Source organism: Balaenoptera ricei, chromosome 17 (genome assembly GCF_028023285.1).
Source record: "Balaenoptera ricei isolate mBalRic1 chromosome 17, mBalRic1.hap2, whole genome shotgun sequence".
Lineage (NCBI taxonomy): Eukaryota > Metazoa > Chordata > Mammalia > Artiodactyla > Balaenopteridae > Balaenoptera > Balaenoptera ricei.
In genome coordinates, this window is record NC_082655.1 from 20,838,476 (window position 1) to 20,863,815 (window position 25,340).

Here is a 25,340-nt window from a genome sequence, read left to right on the forward strand (position 1 = left end):
CTTGTACTAATGGTAAAGAAGGTCATTTCCTGCCTCAAGTTTCTCATCTACAGCTGGGACAGCTGGCAGATCTACTAGTCATCCATCCCTCAGAGACAGCTCCTTAAAAACCACCACCCCACCACGCGCAAAAGAGAATAGCATCACTATGTGCTGGGAAAAGCTTAAATTAACAGGGTTCTCCTCAGCTATTAGAAAATCTCTTTTCTTCCGCTGTATTTGATCTCTTGGAAGCTTTCTACAGAACAGACAAGGGGCTTCGGGATGCGCGGAAAGTTATTGAGGATTTGGGATAGGTGTCTTCTCTTAGGGCACCGACAGACATGAAGGATTGTAATGATTCCTCTTGATTGTAATATTTCCTCTTTATTCTTGGGGCTTGGGGTGTCTCCTTGGGGAAAGAGAAAAAAAAAAAAAAAAAAAAGGATGGGTTATGTAGGGAATAAGGGACCTGTTTTAATGCTTTGTAAAAAGGAAACATTTGGGGCCTCAGAGAGTCGAAGATGGGCGGGGAGAGGCATCCGTAAGGTCCGCGGTCGCTTTCTATGAAGTCTTTCTTTCCTCCCGCATCCCTTGGGCTCGCCCCACTGCTCCAATTTTCGAGCATCCTTCTCCAGGAACCCGAACACTCCCAGCCGCCCGCTCGGGGAGGCGTTGCCGACAGGCAGCCGAGGAGACGGGATTCTCGAGGGCGCCCGAGGCAGCAGGAGCAGCGGGGCCCGGGAAGCGCCGGCCAGTCCCCGGTTCCCCGGTTCCCCGGTTCCCCAGCCGCCGCGCGCCAGCGGGCGTCTCTGGGAGGCGCTGGTTCCCGGCGCAGCAGCAGAAGGCGGTGCGGCCCAGGCCGGGGTCCCGGCCGGGACGAGCCGAGGGGCCACGGGGCTCGCACTGGGCCGCCCCCCGCTCCACCCGCCGGGCCCCGGCAGAAGCGCCCCGGCGTCCGCGCGCCGCCCGCACCCCCCGCGCCGCGCCGGCGCCTCTGCCGGTGGCCGGGGGTTATGAATGGGCGCAGCGGAAGCACCGCCCCCCCCGGACGTGACGCTCGGCCAATGGCAGCGCGGGCTGCGTGGATGGATGAGGTCAGCGCTGTCGTGTCGGGAATGGAATGTGTAAGTGTAACATTCAGAACCGGGTAACATTCGGCGACCGAACGCTGCGGTCGGCAGCAACCGCGCGGGGGCCTGGGAAGCGCCGCTCGGGGCCGGCACTGCCCGCGGGGAGCACGCGCCGCCGCCGTCACCCAGCGCCGCCGCCTTCTACCGGGCCGCCGCGCGTCCCGGGGGCCGGCCCCGCGAGCGCAGGAGTAAACACCGCTGGAGTCTCGGAGCCGCTGCAGAAGGGAATAAAGAGAGATGCAGGGATTTGTGAGGTTACGGCGCCCCAGCTGCAAGATGCACTAGCCGGCTGAACCCGGAGATCGGCTGACTTGTTGGAACCGGAGTGCTCTGCCCCGGAGTGTGGATGAGTTGAAGTTGCTTTCCCGGGGCTCGTTTTCCACGGCGCAGAGAGGAATCCGAGAGGCAAGGAAATCACTTCGTCTTGTCATTGATTGGGCATCGGGAGCTTTTTTTCCCCCCTCTCTTTCTTTTCCTCCGTCTTGTTGCATGCAAGAGAATTACAGTCCGCTGCTCGCCCGCCCTGGGTGCGAAATATTCAGCCCCGCTCTCTCCCGTCTATTGTGCAACCCAAAGATGAAAGACCGAAGGGGAGAAAGTTAAAGAAATCGCCCACATGCGCTGGATCAGTCCACGGCTTGGGGAAAGGCATCCAGAGAAGGTGGGAGCGGAGAGTTTGAAGTCTTTACAGGCGGGAAGATGGCGGACTGGAGCTGAAAGTGTTGATTGGGAAACTTGGGTGATTCTTGTGTTTATTTACAATCCTCTTGACCCAGGCAGGACACATGCAGGCCAAAAAACGCTATTTCATCCTGCTCTCAGCTGGCTCTTGTCTCGCCCTTTTGTTTTATTTCGGAGGCTTGCAGTTTAGGGCATCGAGAAGCCACAGCCGGAGAGAAGAGCACAGCCGTCGGAATGGCTTGCACCACCCGAGTCCGGATCATTTCTGGCCCCGCTTCCCGGACGCTCTGCGCCCCTTCGTTCCTTGGGATCAATTGGAAAACGAGGATTCCAGTGTGCACATTTCCCCACGGCAGAAGCGAGACGCCAACTCGAGCATCTACAAAGGCAAGAAGTGCCGCATGGAGTCCTGCTTCGATTTCACCCTTTGCAAGAAAAACGGCTTCAAAGTCTACGTATACCCGCAGCAAAAAGGGGAGAAAATCGCCGAAAGTTACCAAAACATTCTAGCGGCCATCGAGGGCTCCAGGTTCTACACCTCGGACCCCAGCCAGGCGTGCCTCTTTGTCCTGAGTCTGGATACTTTAGACAGAGACCAGTTGTCACCTCAGTATGTGCACAATTTGAGATCCAAAGTGCAGAGTCTCCACTTGTGGAACAGTGGTAGGAATCATTTAATTTTTAATTTATATTCTGGCACTTGGCCTGACTACACCGAGGATGTGGGGTTTGACATCGGCCAGGCGATGCTGGCCAAAGCCAGCATCAGTACTGAAAACTTCCGACCCAACTTTGATGTTTCTATTCCCCTCTTTTCTAAGGATCATCCCAGGACAGGAGGGGAGAGGGGGTTTTTGAAGTTTAACACTATCCCTCCTCTCAGGAAGTACATGCTAGTCTTCAAGGGGAAGAGGTACCTGACAGGGATAGGGTCAGACACCAGGAATGCCTTATATCACGTCCATAACGGGGAAGACGTCTTGCTTCTCACCACCTGCAAGCATGGCAAAGACTGGCAAAAGCACAAGGATTCTCGCTGTGACAGAGACAACACTGAGTATGAGAAGTAAGTGGCTTAGCTGATGGGCCTCAGCGGCTCAGCCCTGGGCCCTGCCCACCTGGTCCAGGTGTGAAGTTGGGAGATGGGGGTGGGGCAGGGGACCCCCCCCCCCCACCTCGGGTCCTTTTCCTTTTGCTCTGAGCCTGGGACTGAGCAGCCTGCTTCTGGTGTGTAGCTTGGAGCTGAGGACCCAGAGTTTGAGCTCCTTGGGCTAAGGGAAAATCCTGGAGCACTTTCCTGGGCCAAGTAGGTGACCATGTTTCCCTCTTGCTTGGAAAGCCTTCAGGGTGATGTGTGTTCTATGAAGGGTGTGGGTTTGATCCAAGTTTGGAAACTGCACTTCACCAGTGGATCCAGGAGGGTGTTTGTGAGAGGGTCTAGGGACCCGAGAGGCTCTGAATCCACTCACAGTCTGGGGACCTTACCCCAAGATTGATGCTTTATTTGCTTTTCTCACGAGCAGGGGGAGCAGCTTTCCGCGGAATTTTCCCACCCCTCAATTGTCATCTTTCCGCAAACCTTAAATTTGTGTTAGCAGTGGAAGTCCTTTAATTTCAGCTACTAAACTTTCTGTGCCTGCCTCTTCCCTACTCCCAGATGGCATTGGCTTCTATGAAGGGAGACTGTAAACTGGTTAGGGCCTGTGATCTTGCATGCGTGCATGCATGCATGCATTCATTCATGTGTGTTTGTTGGCATGTATATATCCTGCCTCCCTAGGAGAAGCTGTTTTTAAAAAATCTGGGCCTCAGCCCCTCTGCTGTAAACTCCAGTTGCTAATTTAGATTTCCCATTCCCTTTTGTCTTTATCAATTTGCATGTAAATCGGAGACTGTTACTCTCTGAATGGGCTGTGAGATGCCTCTTTACCCTCTGGAGTGAAGCAAGTTTTGTCCAGTTGCTAAGTAACTGAGTTGGGGACTTTGTAGACCTTCTCACTCTTCCTTTTCCTTCCCAGTGACAGTAAGTGACACACTGGGCTTGGGGTCAAAACTAGTTTCTGCGAATCGGCTTTAACCTGAGCTTGGAGGGTCCGTTTCCTCATCGATGGGGTGGGAGCCCCAGACTCTCTCACTTCTGTCTGGCTGTGAAAGAGTTAGTGAGCTCCTACAGTGCCTTTCCACGTTACGCCAGTTAAAAACCAGAGCAGCCTTGTGCTACCCAGGGAGGAAGGGGAACCTCTCAGCTGAGTACAAGAGGAACTGGCAGAGGTTGGCGGGTTTTGCAATTGATTCATGAAATGCAGAATAGGGGAAACGCTTTGCAGACCTGATTGGAACAGGAAGGGGCATGGTGGGGAAAGGACCCTGAAATGAAAGGTTTGATTGTTGTCTGTGGATTTCCTCAGACACTCGGGCCTCTGTAGGAGTGATTGGAAGGGAAATTCAAGTCCTCCTGTACTTGATCGTAGACAGTGAAGGAGAAAGTATCAAACACTGGGATTCCCCAAACCCCAACGCCTCTTGCTTTTCGAGCATAAGCAAAGCCCGAGGCTGTAGGGTCAATTATGAATCTAAATTTTCCTCTGCTTCGGGGGCAGTTATGTGTGAATGTTGGGTGCAGTTGCCATGGATTAAGATTTTCTCACAAAAGAAACAAACTGTGGTTAGTAATGAACGCTTTGTTTACACGACATTTACATTGACCTATTCCTGTGGGTGCTTGTAAGAAAAAAATGCTCATAGCCTTTGAGGAATTTCTTTGTCTGGTTTATGGTGGAGTAACTCGAGATGAAGTCTGACCTTTCAGTGTCTTCTCAAGCAGTTTCACCGAATTTTGTAGAAGGATCATGATGGTCTTCATTCCTCTAAAGGAGCTGGAGGGGAGATCTTAAGAAATTTGAATTATACGTTTATTTGGGAAACACCCTCAATCCGATACAACAGTCACATCTGCTTTACTCTCCTAGTCCCAAAATAAATCGTCTACATTCTCTGCAGAAGGTTTTTCTAGAGATTTTTGGCAATAAGGGAAGGAGGGGTTGGTTTCCAAGAAACTTTAATTTTTGCTAATTAAATTTCACTAATTTTTGACCTTTTGTCGTTGCATCAAGAAATCAGACACCCACGCCCTTGTTTTGGTTTATGTTTAAAGACCACAAGGGGTCAGGCCCTCAGGACTGAGTCTCATCTGAAGAGTGGCATTTAGTGAGGAAAGCAAGTTGCCTCTTTCTCCTGAGCAGGGATTTCTTTCAGAGTCACTTCTGGATTTTCTTCATTCCTTTTTTGCATACTTTCCAGCTCTAACCTTGTTTCATAGGACGGGATGGTGTTGCAGAACGTTTATATTCATCGGCCTGCTTCACCTGGAGTTTTAACTCCTTCCTCTCACTGGGTTATCTGAACGCTTTATCTCTGAGAAATGGTGCTTGCAAACATGTCTGCCTCTGCGGTTGACTTTGGAAGATATGAAGAATGAATGAGCTCTGAAATGTGGTGAGAATGCTCACATAGCAGGCAACCTGTCTTGTGCTCTGAAGTAAGCACAACTGTTGTACTTTGCTATTTATACTGATGTTTTCTGTAAGTCAGCTGTGCGTGTGTCAGACGCAGAACTCCTTCAATCAAATGCTAATCTCTTCCCAGGGTTTTAGAGGAGGATATTGCAGTTAGGTCTATGTAAGTCATCTAAGTTTGACTTCTTATACTGTCTCATGGTGTGACTTTTGATTCATCACCTTGAACCTTAGTTTATCCTTTGGTGGAATGGGTTTTTGACTGCTTTAGGGTTCTCTAAGCGTTCATTTGATAATGGCTTATAAAAACAGGATCAGTTTTCATCTACTTTTCTTTATTAGCAAGGGCCTATGAAAAGCCTTCAGTTTAATTTGCTGCCACAAACAACCACATATAACCTTGCTTTGGACTTAGGGGGTCTGATAATTAGATTGAAAATTTATGGTATCATGGTCAAGTTAGGATACTATAGAATATGTACAAGTGTATCAACTAAAAAAAAAGTTGCTTTTAGCGAAATTTAGCCTTATGTGACAATAAATGTTTAGTTGAGGACTTATGTTTCAACTTCACTTTTGTGAAAAACAGACAGTTACTACTAAAGGTATAGGAGAACTGCATGGAATGAAGGAAAAGACTTTTCTCTTGTAATAGAGCAATATTTTTGACCCAGACTTCCAGGATTATATTAAAACATCCATTTTTATGACACCCGTAATTAATTTTCATCAGTTACATATATTAACAGATGTAGATGACACTGGCTAAAATAAGTTGCTGCAGTGATTACATGGTTTGTAATGAGGCTTCAGAGAAATTCTATTTTACATCTTTTGAGCTTCTTATGCACCCTTACAGAATTACTGTATTTTTGCATGAACTTAATAGTGCAGATCCCTTCAAAGGGCATTATTGTGAAACTTCAAATTTGGCTTTCTGAAATAGAAGAAAAAGAAGGAAATGAGAGGTGGCTTCTATCTTTGACCCCTTTGAGGAAAGCGGTGGAGAATATTTTAAGCGGCTCTTCTGGGAACAGGCAGGATTCTGTGCAGGCCTTTTGGACACCTTCTCCTGTGTTTGTTGAAGCTGTACCTCACAATCCTGCTGTTCTTAAGGGTCTTGAAGGTAAGTGATCATACAACTTCCAAACATCCTAATTTTACAGACATGGAAACTGAGGGATAGACTGTTAAAGGGATTTGCTTAAGGTCAGAAAACTGTTTAGTAGCAGGGGTAGCCCTAGAAAGCAGGCCTTCTGACTTTTTCTCCTTGACCTACAGTATTCCATCATTAATTACAGACACACCTGAAAGCTCTCCAGCCACTGGAAGGTCCTTATTGATGGTGTTTCTTACGGGATTTCTCTTGGAATCATTTGGGAAGCTGATAAAGGCTTTGGACCAACTTTGTGAAAAAAGAAAGCACATACATGCATAATTTGTCATCTAGTTTTAGGGGTTGACACACAGCCGCTACTAAGGGCATCGTCAGACTTGAGAACTTTTGCTCTAGGGCTTACATATTTCTTTTCATTGCCAACTAAGGTGGAGGTCCCCGGTGCTGTTTAGTCTACGTAGGAGTTTTGGGGACTTTTCAGTTTGGCTCCAGTGAATTTTGGGAATAGGCTGTGAATTCACTGAATGCTAAGCTGAATTCAAATGCATTTATAGCAAAAAGAAAATGTGCACAAGTAAATGATGATATATTGATTCCCCATTTTCCCGAACTATATTCCCAGACACCTTGGGTGAGTTCGTGATCCAACAGGGAACCTTGGAGGAATGAAAGTTGGAAATTGTGCTTCTCAGGTTTTAAATGTAAAATATTAGCACCTTTTTCCCTACAGGTGTATGATAGCACAAAAGCATTTCTAAAATAAACCACATAAGCACAGTTTTGTTTTTTTGTTTTTTTTAACACACATGTGTGCTCTTTTTTTTCATTTATTTATTTTTGGCTGCGTTGGGTCTTCGTGGCTGTGCGTGGGCTTTCTCTAGTTGCAGCGAGTGGGGGCTACTCTTCGTTGCGGTGCGCGGGCTTCTCATTGTGGTGGCTTCTTTTGTTGAGGAGCACAGACTCTAGGCGCACGGGCTTCAGTAGTTGTGGCATGCAGGCTTCAGTAGTTGTGGCTCGCGGGCTCTAGAGCGCAGGCTCAGTAGTTGTGGTGCACTGGCTTAGTTGCTCCGCGGCATGTGGGATCTTCCCGGACCAGGGCTTGAACCCGTGTCCCCTGCACTGGCAGGCGGATTCTTAATCACTGCACCACCAGGGAAACCCAAGCACAGTTTTAAAATAAAGCTAGGGCCAGCCCTAGATGAATTTTGAAGTTAGCAATTGCGTCTTCTTGCCCCGAGGTTCTAATTCTTTCTGTGCCCCTCCCGCCCCCAAGTTTCTCACCTTCTCTGAACTTGCTTTCTGGAGGGCTCCTGAGAGCCTCATTTACAAGGAATCCCTAAAGGTTGAGGTTTTGTGGGCTACTTCTAGGGACATTGGCAAGTTGATTGAGTCTAGTTCAAAAAATGACGGTTGAAAGTGGAATCTGTGACCTGAGCTGGGAGCCTGTGGGATTTTGTCCTTCAGAGGATGGCTTGCTACGAAGGCTTGGGCGGGCCCCACCAGTGGGAGGCCACCATTGGCCCCCCTGACTGTGACAGCAGCTTTGGGTGGCACCGACTTGGCCAAAAGGGGAGCTGTCATGCCCTCAGGTGGTGCTTGTTCTCTTTGTCCAAAGGCCTGTGGATGTTCCTCCCCAGAACCCGCTGTTAGAAACACCTGCTGACAATGACCTTGAGTACACTAAGGTCACACCAAAGGTTGTGCTTGATAGGGCCCGGCTGCTCTGCTCACAGCCACCTTGCCAGGTGTCTCGTCAGGCCATTTTACAGGTTTGTAAGCTGAGGCCAGCTCTGGAGAGGTGGATTGTCAAGGCTGCACAGCTTGTAAGTAGCTGAACGGAGGCTACAGTCCAGGTTTTCTGGTTCCCATTCCTCTCATTTCTCTGAGGCCCGCTGCTCCCTCATGACCGTCACTTTTCCACACAGCCTCTTCGGAGGGAACCCGTCAGGCTCAGCGGTCACTAGATACTGCAGTCTCCTGAGAGTGTTCGTGTTTGGACGTGAACACCATGAGCTTAATGACTGATTGGTTTTCCTTCAAAGCTCTTCCGTCTGTGCCCAAGTTCCTTTAATGCACAGGGACTCCCTCAAAACTGCAAGATATTTGTCCAGTGTCTTATCTGAAGTCGCCTTTATTAGCTCATTTAAGCCTTTCGACAACAGTGTGTAAAATCCCCACTTTACAGATAGGAGTGCAGGCCGCGAGAGGGTAAAGTTAGGAGCCATGGTCACATCTGGTGAGGAAATGGTGGTGTTCAAACCAGGCATCTTGGATGTCGAAGACAACGCTCTTTCCTCTAAAAAATGTTATCACCTTAAAGGATCAAGCAAAATTTCTACCTGTTCACAGTTTTGTATCAGTGAGTTTAGTGTGATTTGGGTGTTTGTATGTCGTATCTTTTTTTTTTCCCCTACTGCTTTCCTTTATAAACATGCTTCCCAAGGAAAAAATCTGGCTAAGAGATGTGATTAAGACGGCCCTGAGTTGACACTTAAGCATCGAACTCCTTCAGCTTATAGCTTTGACTATGTAGATTCTGCCTTTCATTTTCCCCTAGAGCTCTTCTCAGAAAAGTGAGGAAGTGAATCATGTGTGACCTTTGCCCTCCTGCTAGCACCTTGCAGGGTTTGCCCTGTACTAGGTGTCAGTGAACCCATGAGGTGGTGCAGGAGTGACCGTTGCCCCAGGTATAAGGTGTGACCCTGTAGAAATGGGAGACCCACTGGAAGATTCCATTTCTGACAAAACGGGCCAGGTTTCTGGAGTGTAGCACACCACTGCTGCTAGGCCTTGAGGCTCCCTGTAGAAAAACAGTGGTTAAAATATTATAAAAATTGTACAGAGCCTCTGCAGAAAGTTAGGAAAATGCAAAAGAGATGAATATGAAAATAAATGTCTTCTCTAGTCCCGACAATGAGAGCTAACCACTATTATTAAACTTCAGTAGTTGGCCTGTTATAACCCACATATACACCTCTGCGAGTGATTATGTCATTCCATGTCTGCATATCCAAGTACCTTGTATAGATATGTTAATTATTATTTAATTAATAGTAAATAATGAATTCGACACATTTTCCTTACGTGTCTTGTTTGTGCCAGACACATAGGTGTTGGAGCTGGGAGTGAACAAAACAAACTCCTGGCCGTTCTAGTCTGTTGGTTTTATAAAGTTAAAGTCCGACTTTAAATGTATTTTTGCATGTTGCTTTTTTCTTAACATTATCTCAGAGCCTCTTCCTCTCCTACTAAAGAGGAAAATCCTATTAAAATACTAAAGTAGGATTTTTAATGGCTGCACGGTTCTTTTTAGTAACTTATGGCTGTACCGTAGTTGATTTGCATTTTCTTAGTAAGAGATTTGTTTCCCATCTTTTCTTTTATTATACATAAGTCTGTGATGAATTTCACTGTACTGAGGATTTGTTTTCTTCTGGACTAAGGTCTCTCTCTCAGAAAACACAGCACTTCCTCTCTCCTGACCCCCCGCCCCCCCAATCCCTTTTGGAGGAATAGCAATTTTTGAGGTGAGTTTGAGCACCCATTTAGCGAAGTAGCCGGCATGAAATGACTGCTTAGATAAACATCTGTAGGTGTTAATTGGTCCTGCGGCGGGGGTGGGCGGGGGAGGGGGTCTTTGAAGCTCCCACAGCTCTGTTCCCTTTGAAGTTTCATTTTTGCTGGAGCCAGAAACCTCCGTGTGTCTCTTTCCTGAGAAGACTGCTTCCTCTGTGCGTTCTACAGCCTCTCCTGGGATCTCAGAATCTGTGGGCCTAACCTGGGTAGGTGTCAGTTTTTTAAGTTAATTGTGTCAGCTGCTCAAAGCCCTCCTCTCTTTTCTCTTTGGCTGTTGAGTCTTTGGTCCTTTGGAGGTGAATTGAGACAAGTGGCTTTACCTCTGGGGCATCCAGGTCAGGTCTGGGATTCTAGGAGCAAAGGAGGCACTATTCTAAGTGATTTAAAAACCAAGACAGAGGGAATTCCCTGGTGCTTTCACTGCCGAGGGCCCGGGTTCAATCCCTGGTCTGGGAACTAAAGTCCCCCAAGCCTCGCTGAGTGGCCAAAAAAAAAAATAGAAAAAGAAAAACAAATAAACAAAAAACCAAGACAGAAAACAAGGTGAACCAAACCGTTTACGCCTAGTTAGACTTTCTTCCCATTGTAATTGCTTTGAGCAGCGATAAGATTTGTGGAGAAACACTTCCTCGTTTTGTGTACCCTCTTGTCTTCTGTGAAGCCCTTTAGGAGAGGGCGATAACCCTGGACCAGGGAAGTCACTCACCCACACACATTCCTGGACTAGGTGCTGAACCGCTCAGCCTCATTTTCCACATCTGTAAGTGGGGATCATAACACCTCACAGGGTCATTGAAAGATTGAAAGGAGGTGGAGTGCGTAACTGCTTGTAATGCAAAACCTCTTAAACACTGATGTGCTCTACAAGGTGGTGGTGTTTATTAAAAACCATCTTGCTGCCATTTTCTAATCAACCACAGAGGTTTGCTTAGTTTCATAACTTGGCTCTTTACTAAGCCACAGAAATAACTGCTCACCTCTTTCTTGATACTTAATCCCCAGAAAATTGTGGTAGATGCCCTGGAAGGCTAGCCATTATTTCTGTGGGCTGTGGGAAGACCTAGATGGGGCCTTGGAGCTTGCAGGTGGCCTGGGGCAGAGGTGGGAGCAGGTGGAGGGTGGTCTCTGGGGCAGTCAGGCACTGCCTTGACTCTGCATCCCCCAAGTTCCCTGGATGACTGCTCTAGGAATGCACGTTATTGCTTTTGCAAGTGACTTCTGTGCCTCGTCGGTTGAGGGTGATCTTTGGAAGGCTACCTCGTATGAATGGGCTGGTTCGACAGGCCCTTAGGTTGCAAAGAGCAGGATATCACTCAGGCCACCTTAAGTCACAGGATTTATTGTGAAGGGACATGGAACAAAAACTGGACTGGAAGTGTTTCCAGCAAGTTCTCAGGACCCAGCACAATAACTTGGGTCTGCTCCTTTCTTCCCGCTCTGGACCTTCATCTCTCCCCAGACTGGCACCTCTGTCGCGGGGTGTGTCTGCCAACCCAACCACTGGCCAGTCTTTCCTGAATTCTCTCCTGCAGGCCCTGGAGGAAACCAGCCTGATTGGCTTTACTGGGGATCCTTACTCCTTTCAGGGGAGAGCCATTCCTGTCAGGCCATGTCTCTGGGTCTGGTGGTGACCTCATCAGTTGAAAGACTGCCCTGTCACATTGTCATTCTTGATTGAATTGCTGGCCATCCTTTTGCAAAGAACAGCCTAAAGTTGCTTCCTGAAACGGGACTGTGGTTAGGGGAAGTTGCCTGTGGCAGGCACTGTTGAAGCCATATCCTGTTGGCACTGACATATTTGAGCCCGGTTGATGATGATGATAGCTGCTAATATTTCTTGAGCGTGTACTGTGTGCTGGGTAACGGGCAGTATCTTCTTTAATCTTTACGTCCACCCTAGCAGGAAGATACTCATTTGAGATGCAGAACAAAGTTCAGAGAATCTTTAAAAGTGACTTGCCTAAGAGCACACAGCTGGGACACAAACCGAGGGCCGTCTGGCTTCTGAACCTGTGTTCTTCACCACGGCATCGTACTGCTTCTGCACAGCTGGAACTGATGTCATGAAGACCACCCACACGTAAACAATAGTGTGATTGATTTATAGGGTATCACTTGTGTTTCTCACCTAGAATTTATTTAATCTTGCTGGAGAAGAGACAGTTCTAACCAGCGTGGTAATCTGGTTTCTCAGCTCACAGCAGATTCAAAGCAGTCAATTTAAAGAGAGAGGGATTCTTGCAGGCGGAGCTGGGAAGAAGGGACAGTTGGCAACCCAAATGGAAGGAAGCAGGCCAGGAAGTGATAAAATGTAACACCCAGAAGAAGTAAAGAAGCACTGCAACTTAAGAGCAGCTGGCCCAGAGCCCGAGTGTGTCCTACGGACTCCCCAGAAGCGTGCCTTTGAGTCCCGCCACCTAACACCGTGCCTGTCACCAAACAGAGCTTCTGTAAATATTTGATAAACTATACCATGGTACAGCGCTGACCGTGAGCCACCTCTTATGTACGCTGGCCTTTGTTTCAGAAAGTAGAGGAACAAATAATGAACTTTATAACTTTTTTGAACCCTATGGTTAAAATAAAAATATTTTGTTGCCCCTAAGGTAAGCTCTCCATTTGAAAGCTTATGTACCAAGCTTAGCAAGTTCCCCAAGGGCTCCGGATACAAGGGGTAGTTGCATCCTTGGAGCTTGCATCAGAGTTCTGGTATTTGTTGCTAACTCAGATTTCTGGGGTTTTATAATACATATCAATACTTTAATGAGAAATATAAAGTTTTCTGGTATTGTCATGTGGGCCTGTGATGCTAGTTATTGTTTTTTTTTTAATTTTTATTTATTCATTTATTTATTTATTTATGGCTGTGTTGGGTCTTCGTTTCTGTGCGAGGGCTTTCTCTAGTTGCGGCAAGCGGGGGCCACTCTTCATCGCCATGCGCGGGCCTCTCACTGTCGCGGCCTCTCTTGTTGCGGAGCACAGGCTCCAGACGCGAAGGCTCAGCAGTTGTGGCTCATGGGCTTAGTTGCTCCGTGGCATGTGGGATCTTCCCAGACCAGGGCTCGAACCCGTGTCCCCTGCATTGGCAGGCAGATTCTCAACCACTGCGCCACCAGGGAAGCCCGATGCTAGTTATTCTTGACTGACTAGTGCTCCAAATGCCTTGGGCCCTGGGCTCAGGGAAAGAGTGGCCCCGGGTGTGGAATATGGAGGCTGGGAATTAGAGAAGGGGAGGCGTCCATAAGGGGAGGAGGAGCATCTAGTCTGTTGCTTAGAGGCTGCCCTGGTAGGTATGTTGGGGCACATGTCCTGCTTTTTCTGCATTTCTGGGGATGCCCAGGATGGGAACTGATGGGTGGAGATCTGGAATGGATTTCACATGTCCTGTATATATTCCAGCACCCTGAGAGATTGGTGGAAGTCATCCACAGCACCACTGATAAAAATAGGACCATGCCACCATCCTAGTTGAACTCACCCTGGAGGCTTCTCATAATTCATTCATACGATATGAAGGTGGGGTTGGTCCAGCTCTACCTGCCTTTCCATCCCCAGCCCCTTGGCAGAGCCTCATTCCTCCTCCTCCTCCCTTTCCCCACATGCCCTCTTCTCTCTCTCAGAAAACTGTCCCCCAGCTTCATTTCATTTCTTCCAGTGTCACTTCCTTGATGCCCCAGACTTGGTCACATTCCCCTGTTAATGGGCTCTTATAGAACAGTTAATACTTGCCACGGCTGTGGTTTTTTCCATTTATTTAACTATCTGTTTTTCTCTCTCCCCAGTAATTGTACGGGCCCTGAGGAGAGAATTCATGTTGTTTTTCATTAAATTTACTCAACAGATACTTATTAAGCACCTACTCTTTCCAGGCACTGGGGATTCAACAGTGAACCAAACAGACACACATCCCTGCCCCAAGATCGTCCCAGTCTAATGACTGCAGGCTTTTACCATGTCAGTTATGGCCTGTGTTAGAAGGTGCTTGATGCTGGGAAGAAAAGCAGTGTATGGAAAGGGGTGAAGGCAGTGGGTCTCAACCTGGGGAGCTTCTGGAAATGGGGCATGGGCCCTACTCCTGGCCAATCAGACCCTATGGGGATGGAGTTCAGGTTTTTAAAAAGCTCACCAGGTGATGTGGATGCAGAGTGAGAATGGGAAAGGGGGGGTTTACAGTTTAAATACGGGGGGAAGGAGGGCTCTGTGGCGAAAGTGACACTGAACTCACTCACTGCTGTGTCTTCACAGCCTAGCACCATGCCTGACCCACCCATACTGGGCGCTCAGTTTTTGTTGGATAAATGAAAAAAAAAATTACATTTATTTAACCAGTCGAAATGCTGTTGACCGTATAAAGTATGGGTTCTGTAGATGTCACTGTCTGGTTTACAGCCCAGGCCTTCCCGTGTTTCCTCCAAGTTCATCTTTTGCTGATTTACCCAGAGTTTCTTTTCATTTTCAAAGGGGATGTTTCTTCCAATAACCTTTTTTTTTTCTTTTCTTCCAAGGTAGTTTCTTTTCTTTCCTTTTCTTTTTTTCCTGTTCTGTTGGATATGATATTGGTAAAACCAAATTAAAATGAACTGACAGGCTTTACTGCATAGTGTGAATCTAAAGAATTTATTGCTACAGGAGAAACCATTATGGTCTTTTTGTCATTTAATTTTAACAGTCTGTAGATATTGGGACTTTTTGTGCCCCCTTAATTGCAATTTTTCTCCCAAATGGTAGGTCGAATATAACTTTTGGCTTACATTTCCTGCTCAGGTTACATCCCAACTCTGTTAACTGATATTGAAGCATTGCCCCAGAGTATATAGTAACATAGCTTAATTGAGCTATCAGGCTTCTAATGAATTCATATTGAGATTTATCATTTAATTAAAAAGCAAAGGGGGCTCCCACAGTATGGCCGGCGACATTAGCTAGCGCTCGCTCTACTCTCTCTAACGGGGAAACAGCGGACTACAAGAGACTGAGCTGTATCTGCCTCTATTTCCAACAGACTCACGTTCAACTTTCGCTCACAAAAAAAAAAAAAAAAAAAAAAAAAAAAGCCGGGACAATTTTATTAACCCTTTTTTTAAAAAAGTTAATATAAAATTATAGCAAAAAAGGAACCTGAACTTTAGTAACACAGCTGGAACAATCCGCAGCGGCGGCGGCAGCGGCGGGAGAAGAGATTTAATTTAGTTGATTTTCTGTGGTTGTTGGTTGTTCGCTAGTCTCACGGTGATGGAAGCTGCACATTTTTTCGAAGGGACCGAGAAGCTGCTGGAGGTTTGGTTCTCCAGGCAGCAACCCGACGCAAACCAAGGATCTGGGGATCTTCGCACCATCCCAAGATCCGAGTGGGACATACTTTTGAAGGATGTGCAATGTTCAATCATAAGTGTGACAAAAACTGACAAGCAGGAAGCTTATGTACTCAGTGAGAGTAGCATGTTTGTCTCCAAGAGACGTTTCATTTTGAAGACATGTGGTACCACCCTCTTGCTGAAAGCACTGGTTCCCCTATAGAAACTTGCTAGGGATTACAGTGGGTTTGACTCAATTCAAAGCTTCTTTTATTCTCGTAAGAATTTCATGAAGCCTTCTCACCAAGGGTACCCACACCGGAATTTCCAGGAAGAAATAGAGTTTCTTAATGCAATTTTCCCAAATGGAGCAGCATATTGTATGGGACGCATGAATTCTGATTGTTGGTACTTGTATACTTTGGATTTCCCAGAGAGTCGGGTAATCAATCAGCCAGATCAAACCCTGGAAATTCTGATGAGTGAGCTTGACCCAGCAGTTATGGACCAGTTCTACATGAAAGATGGTGTTACTGCAAAGGATGTCACTTGTGAGAGTGGAATTCGTGACCTGATACCAGGTTCTGTCATTGATGCCACACTGTTCAACCCTTGTGGGTATTCAATGAATGGAATGAAATCGGATGGAACTTATTGGACTATTCACATCACTCCAGAACCAGAATTTTCTTATGTTAGCTTTGAAACAAACTTAAGTCAGACCTCCTATGATGACCTGATCAGGAAAGTTGTGGAAGTCTTCAAGCCAGGAAAATTTGTGACCACCCTGTTTGTAAATCAGAGTTCTAAATGTCGCACAGTGCTTTCTTCGCCCCAGAAGATTGAAGGTTTTAAACGTCTTGATTGCCAGAGCGCTATGTTCAATGATTACAATTTTGTTTTTACCAGTTTTGCTAAGAAGCAGCAGCAACAGCAGAGTTGATTAAGAAAAATGAAGAAAAAACGCAAAAAGAGAACACACATAGAAGAAGGTGGTGGCTGCTTTTTAGATATTGATACCAAGGGCCATGCTTTCCATAACCACCACCTTGTAGTTACAGAAAGCCCTAGATGTAATGATAGTGTAATCATTTTGAATTGTATGCATTATTATATCAAGGAGTTAGATATCTTGCATGAATGCTCTCTTCTGTGTTTAGGTATCCTATGCCACTCTTGCTGTGAAATTGAAGTGCATGTAGAAAAAACCTTTTACTATATGAAACTTTACAACACTTGTGAAAACAACTCAATTTGGTTTATGCACAGTGTAATATTTCTCCAGGTATCCTCCAAAATTCCCCACAGACAAGGCTTTCGTCCTCATTAGGTGTTGGCCTCAGCCTAGCCATCTGGGACTGTTCTATTAAATTGCTACCAGGATTTTGCATCCAGTTACCTCCACTTTCTAGAACATATTCTCTACTAATGTTATTGAAACCAATTTCTACTTCATACAGATGTTTTTGCAGCACCAATCAAAGTTCTTCTTCCACGAGTCGAGTCCTCTACAAAAATGACTGCAGTTATCCATTTTGTGTATTACTATCTCACTGCTTCCTATACTTGTGTGACTTTAATTGATTCATTCCTCACCATGGTGTCTCCCTCCCAACCACACCCCCTCCATAAAGCAATACACTGTTACACTGTGGGTTTACACTAACCTTATACCCCAGAGGGGGAACGGGGGGGGTGGACCCTGGGCTTAATTTTCTTTTAAGGTCAAGGGAGTTTGGCATTTTTCGTTACCATGAGCTCTTTTGAAATAAGCTGGTGTTGATTAGCAAAGAAGGTGTAGATTGATACTAGGGAATACTGGCAGAACTGTATGGAACCTGTATGCCATTCTGTGCCCCCCATTAAATGAGATTAGCTTCTCATGGGTACCATGCCTTTATTAACTTGCTAAGTAGTAGTATAAAAGAATTATCACTAAATTTGTTAGCAAGGAGATTTAAGATAAAGGTTGTGTTGGATTCAACAAGTCAAGTCAGCTCAGATGATTCACCTCAACTTTTACTTTCATAGCCATTTCCACTAATTTCTATTAATGATATGCCATAAACTTTCATTCAAAGCAGAATCGATGTCTTTGCCATCTTTGTGACTTAAAAAGTTCTGTGACTTTGTGATGCATGTGATAGTGTTCTGACGGTTCCTCTTACTGGTATTTCTTTCACCATGGAGTAACATCAAGTGATGAATGAGAACTGTTCAGGTTATTCAGACATACTACACAGTGAAGCAGAGTGCTATCCATAAAATATAACATACAAAATTCCAAAATGGTCAATGGGAAATGACTAGAAATACAGGCTTAAAAGAGTTTGGATCTTTTAGCTGTATTTGCTAATACGGACATTTATTTAAGCAGCTGAGAAAAGAGCAAAGTTGACTCAATTTTGTATTTCTTCTTGTCCTCAAACAATTTTTGATTCTTTCTGGATTGATGCAGTGATGTTTTTGTTCCTTCCGTATTTATAAATGAAACACTTTTTTTTTAGTGTTTCTAAACATAAATTCTACTTGGTTTGAAATCAAGTTGTTGGAACACTTTTGACTTTTAAACATGTTGATTCAGAGCTTCATTGAAGAAGCTTTCAATCAATGGATCAGTCCGATTCTGTAATTAGCACCCAGTACCTAATGTTTTGGTGCTATTATGAGGACCAATGCTCAAAGTGGATTTTGTTCTTGAACAGTGTCCCAGTAGATTTGATGAACATTTATTGGCTTGAGGTCTGATCCCCCCCCCCAACCCCCCCCCCCAATAGATTTAAGATTTCTATTTAATGTTGAGAAACTGCACAAATTTGTATGGAACAAAGCCTAGAAAAATGAAGACTATAGATTGAATAGTAATCTAAATTAATCCTAGTGTGTATGATAGAGGAGGGAGAATCTTGGTGCCATAATTTCTCTCTTCATGGTGTTGGACTTAAATCAGTTGAAATGTATTTCTGTACCACAATTTAAGCTTCAATAAAGGTTTGCTTAATTCAAAAAAAAAAAAAAAAAAAAAAAAAGCAAAGGGGAAAAAAAAGCAAAGGGAAGATGTTCAGTTGTTTCTCCCATTGGCCTCCATTTCCTGCACTTAAGATCTCCTGGCTTGTTTGTGTTAGTTAGCTTGTGGAATTGTATGGATATTACATAAATGTATTCAAGGTGTATAGATTAAAAAGGAGAATGCACTGGATCCCAATTACTTGACTTCTTAATAGGTCTTAAAAATGGATTCAGATTTGGTGGCAATCGTATGACACTTGATTAAGTATGAATTATGTTTTACGTTTTTACAAAGCTTGGTAAGGTCATTTTCCAAAATGATTTCTAGGTCTGTATGTCTGAACCAATCTGAAAATCTAATCAGAGGGGATCTAATACCGAAATACTTTAGCTTTACTGAGAAGCAGAGAATAAATTTTTCTTGAAAACACCATTTCTTATATGCTATGTGCTCCTTTAAAATTCACACTGCATTAAAAAAGCTGCCTTTAAGCAACACCTTTTATGATAACTGCATTTTTAAGTATGCAAGTGTAATGTTGCAAACCTGTAAATGTAGGGCAGTCAGTCTTTTACTGATTCAAAGACTGGAAATGTATGATATTTTCTGTATTTAGATTGTAGAGTTACATTACGTGTTTTTAAAAAATTGAACAGTATTTTATATGAAGATAAAATTTAAGTACCTCAATGTTTACTACAGTTCAAAGAAAGAGTAGTATTTTCCTGCACTTATTTTATTTTTTTATAAATTTATTTATTTATTTATTTTTGGCTGCATTGGGTCTTTGTTGCTGCGCACAGTCTTTCTCTAGTTGTGGCAAGGCAGGCTACTCTTCGTTGCGGTGCGCAGGCTTCTCATTGCGGTGGCTTCTCTTGTTGCAGAGCACGGGCTCTAGGCCTGCAGGCTAAAGTAGTTGTGGCTCGCGGGCTCTGGAGCGCAGGCTCAGTAGTTGTGGTGCCCGGGCTTAGTTGTTACGCGGCATGTGGGATCTTCCCGGACCAGGGCTCGAACCTGTGTCCCCCGCACTGGCAGGCAGATTCTTAACCACTGTGCCACCAGGGAAGCCCCTGCACTTATTTTAGACTTAACTATGTCTAAGGAGTAACCCAAGTAGGATAAATGAGGGCAAAAAGGATTCAGTATCAAAATAAATTTTTTTTTTACATTGAGATATAATTGACGTATAACATTGTATTAGTTTTAGGTGTACATCATAGTGATTTTATATATACATATATATTGCCAAATGATGATATATTATATATAGATATATTGTAAAATATTTTATATATACATATTGCAAGTGATATGTAAATATATATTAGTAATATGTATATGTTGTGAAATGATTACCACAATAAGTTTAGTTAATGTCCACACATTTTTACAAATTTTTTTTCTTGTGATGAGAATTTTGAAGACTTACTCTCTTGTTAATTATAGACACCACTACATCTCTAGGACTATTAATCTCATAACTGGAAGTTTGTACCTTTTGACCGCCTTCACCTGTTTACTCCCCCGACACACACACCCCCAGCCTGCTTCTGGCAACCACCAATCTCTTCTCTGTGTCTGTGAGTTTGGGGGTTCTTTTTTGGATTCGTAAGTGGTGTTCAGATGGTGTTTGTCTTTCTCTGTCTGACTTACTTCACTTAGCATAATACCCTCAAGATCTGTGTTGTCCCAAATGGCAAGATTTCCTTCTTTCTTAAGGCTGAATAATATTCCACTGTGTATATATACCATATTTCCTTTATCTGTTCATCCATTGATGGATATTTAGGTTGTTGCCATGTCTTGGCTACTGTAAATAATGCTGTCAGAATAAATTTTGAGTTTCTATAAACATAAGCTCAGAGATTGAGCACCCTTAAATTCCAAGTATGAAGTAGCTATTCTAGGGGGTGTTGGTGACTCTTTGAGCCTCCCTGGGCCTCAGTTTCCCTTAACTGGTTTTCCTGCACAGAGTCCTGTGAGCTCATCACCAATTGGGGCTATCAGGTCTGTGCACACATGTGTATGTCTATGCATCTGTCCTTTGTCTGAGAAGGAACCTGGTGTTCAATCATGCTATCATGGTGTCAGTTTTATCTGGAGGGAGGAGAAATAAGATCATGGAAGTGACCTTAAAGGTCTAGTGTAACTCTTGTATTATATAGATAAGGAAGTAGAGATCCAGGGAAGCTGGGCAGTTTGCCCAAGGTCATGTAGCTGGTTGCGACAGAACAGGGAATGGAGCACATATCTCTTGACTTCCAGCCAAGTATGGCACGGAGGTCATGCACCTGGGCTCTGGAAACTAGGGGCTTGAACGTGAATGGTGGCTCTGCCACTAGCTGGGCACCTTACTTCTTTGCTTCCATTTCTTCACTTATAAAATGGGGATAATAATAACTCCTATTTCATAGGGTTGTTTTTGTGAAGATTAAGTGAATGATATTACGTGTAAGATGCTTAGAACGGTGCTTGGTACATAGTAAGTACTCAGTCAATAACCATTGTTACTGTCATTCATCTTCCTGTTCCATTAAACCACGTTAGTCTTGTCCAATTTCAGATTTACCATTTGTGTCTGTTTATCATTGTTTTCATTTCATTTCTTCCATTGGACCTATCTGTTTACAGCTCATTATAACTATAGTGTGCAATGTGATACATTAGCTTGCTAGTCATATAAAAGTTCAAGGTGGTTTGGCAAGTGCCCAGAATTCCAACCACCTGTTGTAACTGTTGCCAAAATACGATAGATTTTCATTTCCCAGAAGCTGTTCCACCGAGGGTGCAAATTATTAATATGACTTTATGTCTTTAAAACATTTTTTTTTCCATTTACCAAAGTACGTATCATGTTTCCCACCTGTTCCGAGAAGCTGAGCAGTCACGTGGGTCTTCTTGTTCCTGCCTCTTGAAAAAACATTAAAACACTGGCAGATGTGCCAGTGGCATCGCCTGAAATGACTTTCTGAGCTAAACCTGCATGAGACAGAGAAGATAATACGATTTTTTTGTTCTCTCGCAATGCAAGGAGGCGAAGGAGCAATCCCATCACGATGGGGTACTTAGCAAATCGGGAAGTGATAACAGTGGATAACTTTCTACTTTCCGCAATTTGCATGGCTGTTAACAATTGATGGCTTTTCTTAGGACGGGCGTTATCAGCTGCAGCAGGACCCAGACCTCTGGACCCTTTCTGCATGCTAAGTTGAAGCAGTGTGTCACCTACCCTTGATGATAAACTTCTAACAGCAGTCTGGGTTAACGTTAGGGAGGAGACTTTAGCCTGTGTTCTGAAGATCTGGGAGATTTCAGACACATTGTAATTTATATTTTCATTCTTGCTCTCGGGAGACACAGCTGCAGTTAGGAACAAACACGTAGTAAGAGCTGTTCTGTAATAACCGTTTCTGCCACCAAATCCAGATGTGATCTGATTCCTACCGGATTCCACACTGGAGCAAGCCTTGCTGTGATGGAGATACACTGCGGGTCGCATCCTGTCCCTTGGCACTTTACCACATTCCCCCGACCCAAAAGCATGTTAGAACAGGATTATATCCTTGTTGTAAATCACAGAATCATATAGAGTGTTCCCTAACAGCTTTTACAAAAGAGACTCTAGGGAACAGTTCATTAAGTATAAGTCAAGTGAGACCTTCTACCATAATCTCAAACATGATATTGCTTGACTGCAGACCGCAAGCAGTTGTGTATTTTACGTACAATAGCGACACTAGGGCTGTATTTATTTGTAGGTGGAGGAAGTATTCAAAATCCATTTTTTTTTTTTTTCTGGGAACATTACTGTGTCAGTGTTGGATATTGTTTTCTACCAAGAATCAGATGCTTTTTTTTTTTTTTGTCTCCCTCTCCTTGTCGTCTCATTTCTTCCTCACAAAATAAAAATTGCCCTTCTTTCTCCCCGTAAGCTGACTTGCAGATTCAGGTAGCAGTTGAGATAAAAGTACCGTATCGTATTTCCAATTAACTCATTTAATTAGATGAGGTGAATTAATTGGATTTTTTCACATGTCTCTTAAAGTCTAAAATATTTGCTTTTGGAATTCCCAGGTACCGTGACTTGGGAGCTTTCTCAGTTTGCTCCTTGATTCAGGACTGGTGTAATAAGACCTGTCATTTGAAGCCTGTCATTTGAATTCCCCTTGGGGGTGTAAAAGTGGCCTAGTGATTTTTCAGATAGTGGAGCATAAATCAGCAGGCCCAGGGCATTCCCTGGTTATCACCAGGCTCATCAGCAGAAACCTGGATAAGCATTGCTCTGTCCACACAGCAGATGAGATGGTAATCTAAGGGCTTGTTTCCATCACGTGTGGACGGACTCTCTGAAGTTTCTTTCCCCTCACTATTCTCTCACCCTGTATAATTTTAGGTGTCTGCAAGCTTTGAGAGCCTCCTTATGTCCTGTCATTCAGGGCCTGGGGAAATTCTGGAATTTAGATTGGGGCAGTTTTAAACCTTAGATCATTCTACCTTGCATTATAATTATTTAGTTTTTGTCTCTCTGGGTGTATTCCTGGGTATAGCCGGTTCATTCCCCTCTGTACCCCAGAGCTCACCCCCCACTGCAGTAGTTGGATTGATAGGTGTTTAGTTAAATCTTACTACACTTGGTTAGCCCATTGTAGTCCTTTCTTTGGCTTAGAAATTCCAGAACCCAAACAGATGGAGGTAAGACTATGGCATATTCTGGAATTTTTCATCTTTTAAAACATTTTTTAGTTTTTAGTGTTTTAGTTTTCTTTAGTATCTGTCTTTTTCAAATATAGATCAAGGGGCCAGACCAAAAAATTTACTGGGATCAAAGTACATAACACCTCGTTTCATGGTGGAAAAATACCTGATAGGCTCTTTCTCTGCCATTTGACTCCAAACATCTTTTGATCACAAAGTTATTTGGATGTTTCATACTTTATGTAACATACTTCATACTTGGACTTAAATCCATAAGTCTTATCTCAAGACTTGTGTATTTGTTTTTTATCTGTTTCCCTGGTATTAGCACAACACTGAGCATATAGTAGCCCCTCTAGAAATATTTGTCTAATGAGTGTCTTTTGGTCACGGTGGCCTGTAAGTGCAGAGAGGAAGACTTTTGGAACTTAATAGACTTCTTTCATTTTGTTTGGAATAAGCAACCCACAGGGGATGTTGAATAGAAAAAATAAGTTTACAAGAATTTCCTCCCCCCGCCAGCCACTTGAGGTTCAATATAATAGGAATGAAGTTAGAGATTCACCAAAATCAGGTGATGATTTGCAGCTTTGAAATAACTTGTGCCTTTGACTGTCATTTTAGCTATGAGTAGGTTCCCGGTCATAATTCTGTAATATCCCGAAAAGCCTGCTTTATGGACCTTGAACTGCACTCTATTGTGTAAGGCCTCAGTTCTTGGCCAGGTGTAGTTTCTATTGCTTCAAAGCTCACTTCCTCCTGGAGGGCAGGCCAAGAGAGTGAAGTCCTTGTAGAGACTTGTGGTGGACTCTCCAGGCAACTCCACAAGAAAGAACCCTCTGATCACTCCTTTGGTGTTTCGACTGCCCCCTCCAAGAAAGGGACCAACTGTCCTGGTCCCTGGCCCCAGGACCAGAACCTCAGTCCCCACTGTCTCTTGGTGAACGGGGCACTGCATGCTATACTCAGACAGCTGCTCGTGGTGCCATCAGCTTTCCTGGAATCTAATCCCATAGCAGAGACCGTACAGAGGAGGCCCAGGGTTACAGTTCTGTGGCCTCGTCCCCCAGGGGCAGTTTCCCACAGGTGGGCTGCAGCTTCCCACAGGTGGGCTGCAGCTTCCAGGGTTCATCCCTAGGCTACTTCGTTCTTTTTTACAGGCCTTCTGTTGCCACTTGCGTCTCTGCAGAGCAGCTCCTGGCACCTCCCACTCCCACTTGACAAGGATGGATTTTACACACCTCTTTTTCCTGGGTACTCTCTAGCTGTTAACAAGGGACCATCAGAGGCATTTCTTTGTGGCTGTCTAGAAAAGCCCTCCCTGTAGTCTGAGCCACCCCACCCTGCTCTCTGCTGCTTCCTTTTAGTCAGTCTTTTTTCAGTAACCCTCCCTCCCGTGAAGACTGTGTTCACATGTGTGCACACGCGTGCACGTGCACACACACACACACCCACGCACACACACACTCTCTTCCTGTTCCCTGATTCCCTAACCCTACGTCACCCCTCCTACTGCCATTCAAATCAAGCTGTTCTAGCTCTTAAGGGTTCTTATCTCAGAAGCTCGAGTTTACATTTAACTTTTAAGATAGAGCCACCCAAGGGTACAGCTTAAACCATAATCCAGTGAATGTTTGGGAAATTTTTTTTGTGTGATTGCAGAAGTAATATTTGAGCGTTGTTCAAAGTTCAAACGTTACAGAAAGTGAAACTTACCTGTAACACACTCATATATCATCTTGAACGGTTGAGTGTATATTTCTTTTTTTTCTAGGCAGGTAACATATTATTTATTTTCTTGAAAATAGGATTATTTTATACACACACACATATCTCCTCCTTTGTAATTTCTTTTTTTAATCACTGAATTATATATCAAGCATTGTGCCATGTCAGTACCTATAAATCTCTCCCTCATTTTAATAGCTATAAGGTATTCCGTTGTGAAAATAATTCTTTGATTAGGTTACAGTAGAGTATAAACTGTGGCATTTGACTCTTCATCACAGTCTGTCTATCTGTATATTCACCCTCCATTCTTGGTCTGAGAAAAAGGAGTATACTAAGTGTACGTTTAGCATAATGAGTTTTTTTTGGGGGGATAACTAGTTGAAATGTTTTGTTTTCTCAGTTGTCCATACCTGTTTAAAAACCTATTTTAAAGGCTAAAAAGCCTTAGGATTTTAATTGCTTTCTTAAATATAAAAATAATATACAGTTTAGTTTGTCAGTTTAACTAAAGGACCAAAGTCCATGAACCGAAAAGACATAAGTCTCATGTAAAGGAATAAAGGAAACCTTTCCCAGAATGAGGACTGCTCTGAGATTCAGAATTGCAGA

General features: G+C 44.2%; 1 protein-coding gene and 1 pseudogene across 1 annotated transcript in view; both read left to right on the top strand.

The window, feature by feature from the left end:
* The first annotated feature begins 1,121 nt into the window (after positions 1–1,121).
* Positions 1,122–25,340, top strand: part of EXT1 (exostosin glycosyltransferase 1) — a 302,521-nt gene continuing 278,302 nt past the window's right edge. Inside the window, exon 1 of the mRNA XM_059902444.1 lies at positions 1,122–2,859. Coding sequence (XP_059758427.1) covers positions 1,898–2,859 — 962 coding nt within the window. The 5' untranslated portion in view covers positions 1,122–1,897. The remainder of the gene's footprint in view (positions 2,860–25,340) is intronic.
* LOC132352124 (S-adenosylmethionine decarboxylase proenzyme-like) lies at positions 14,850–17,381 on the top strand (annotated as a pseudogene).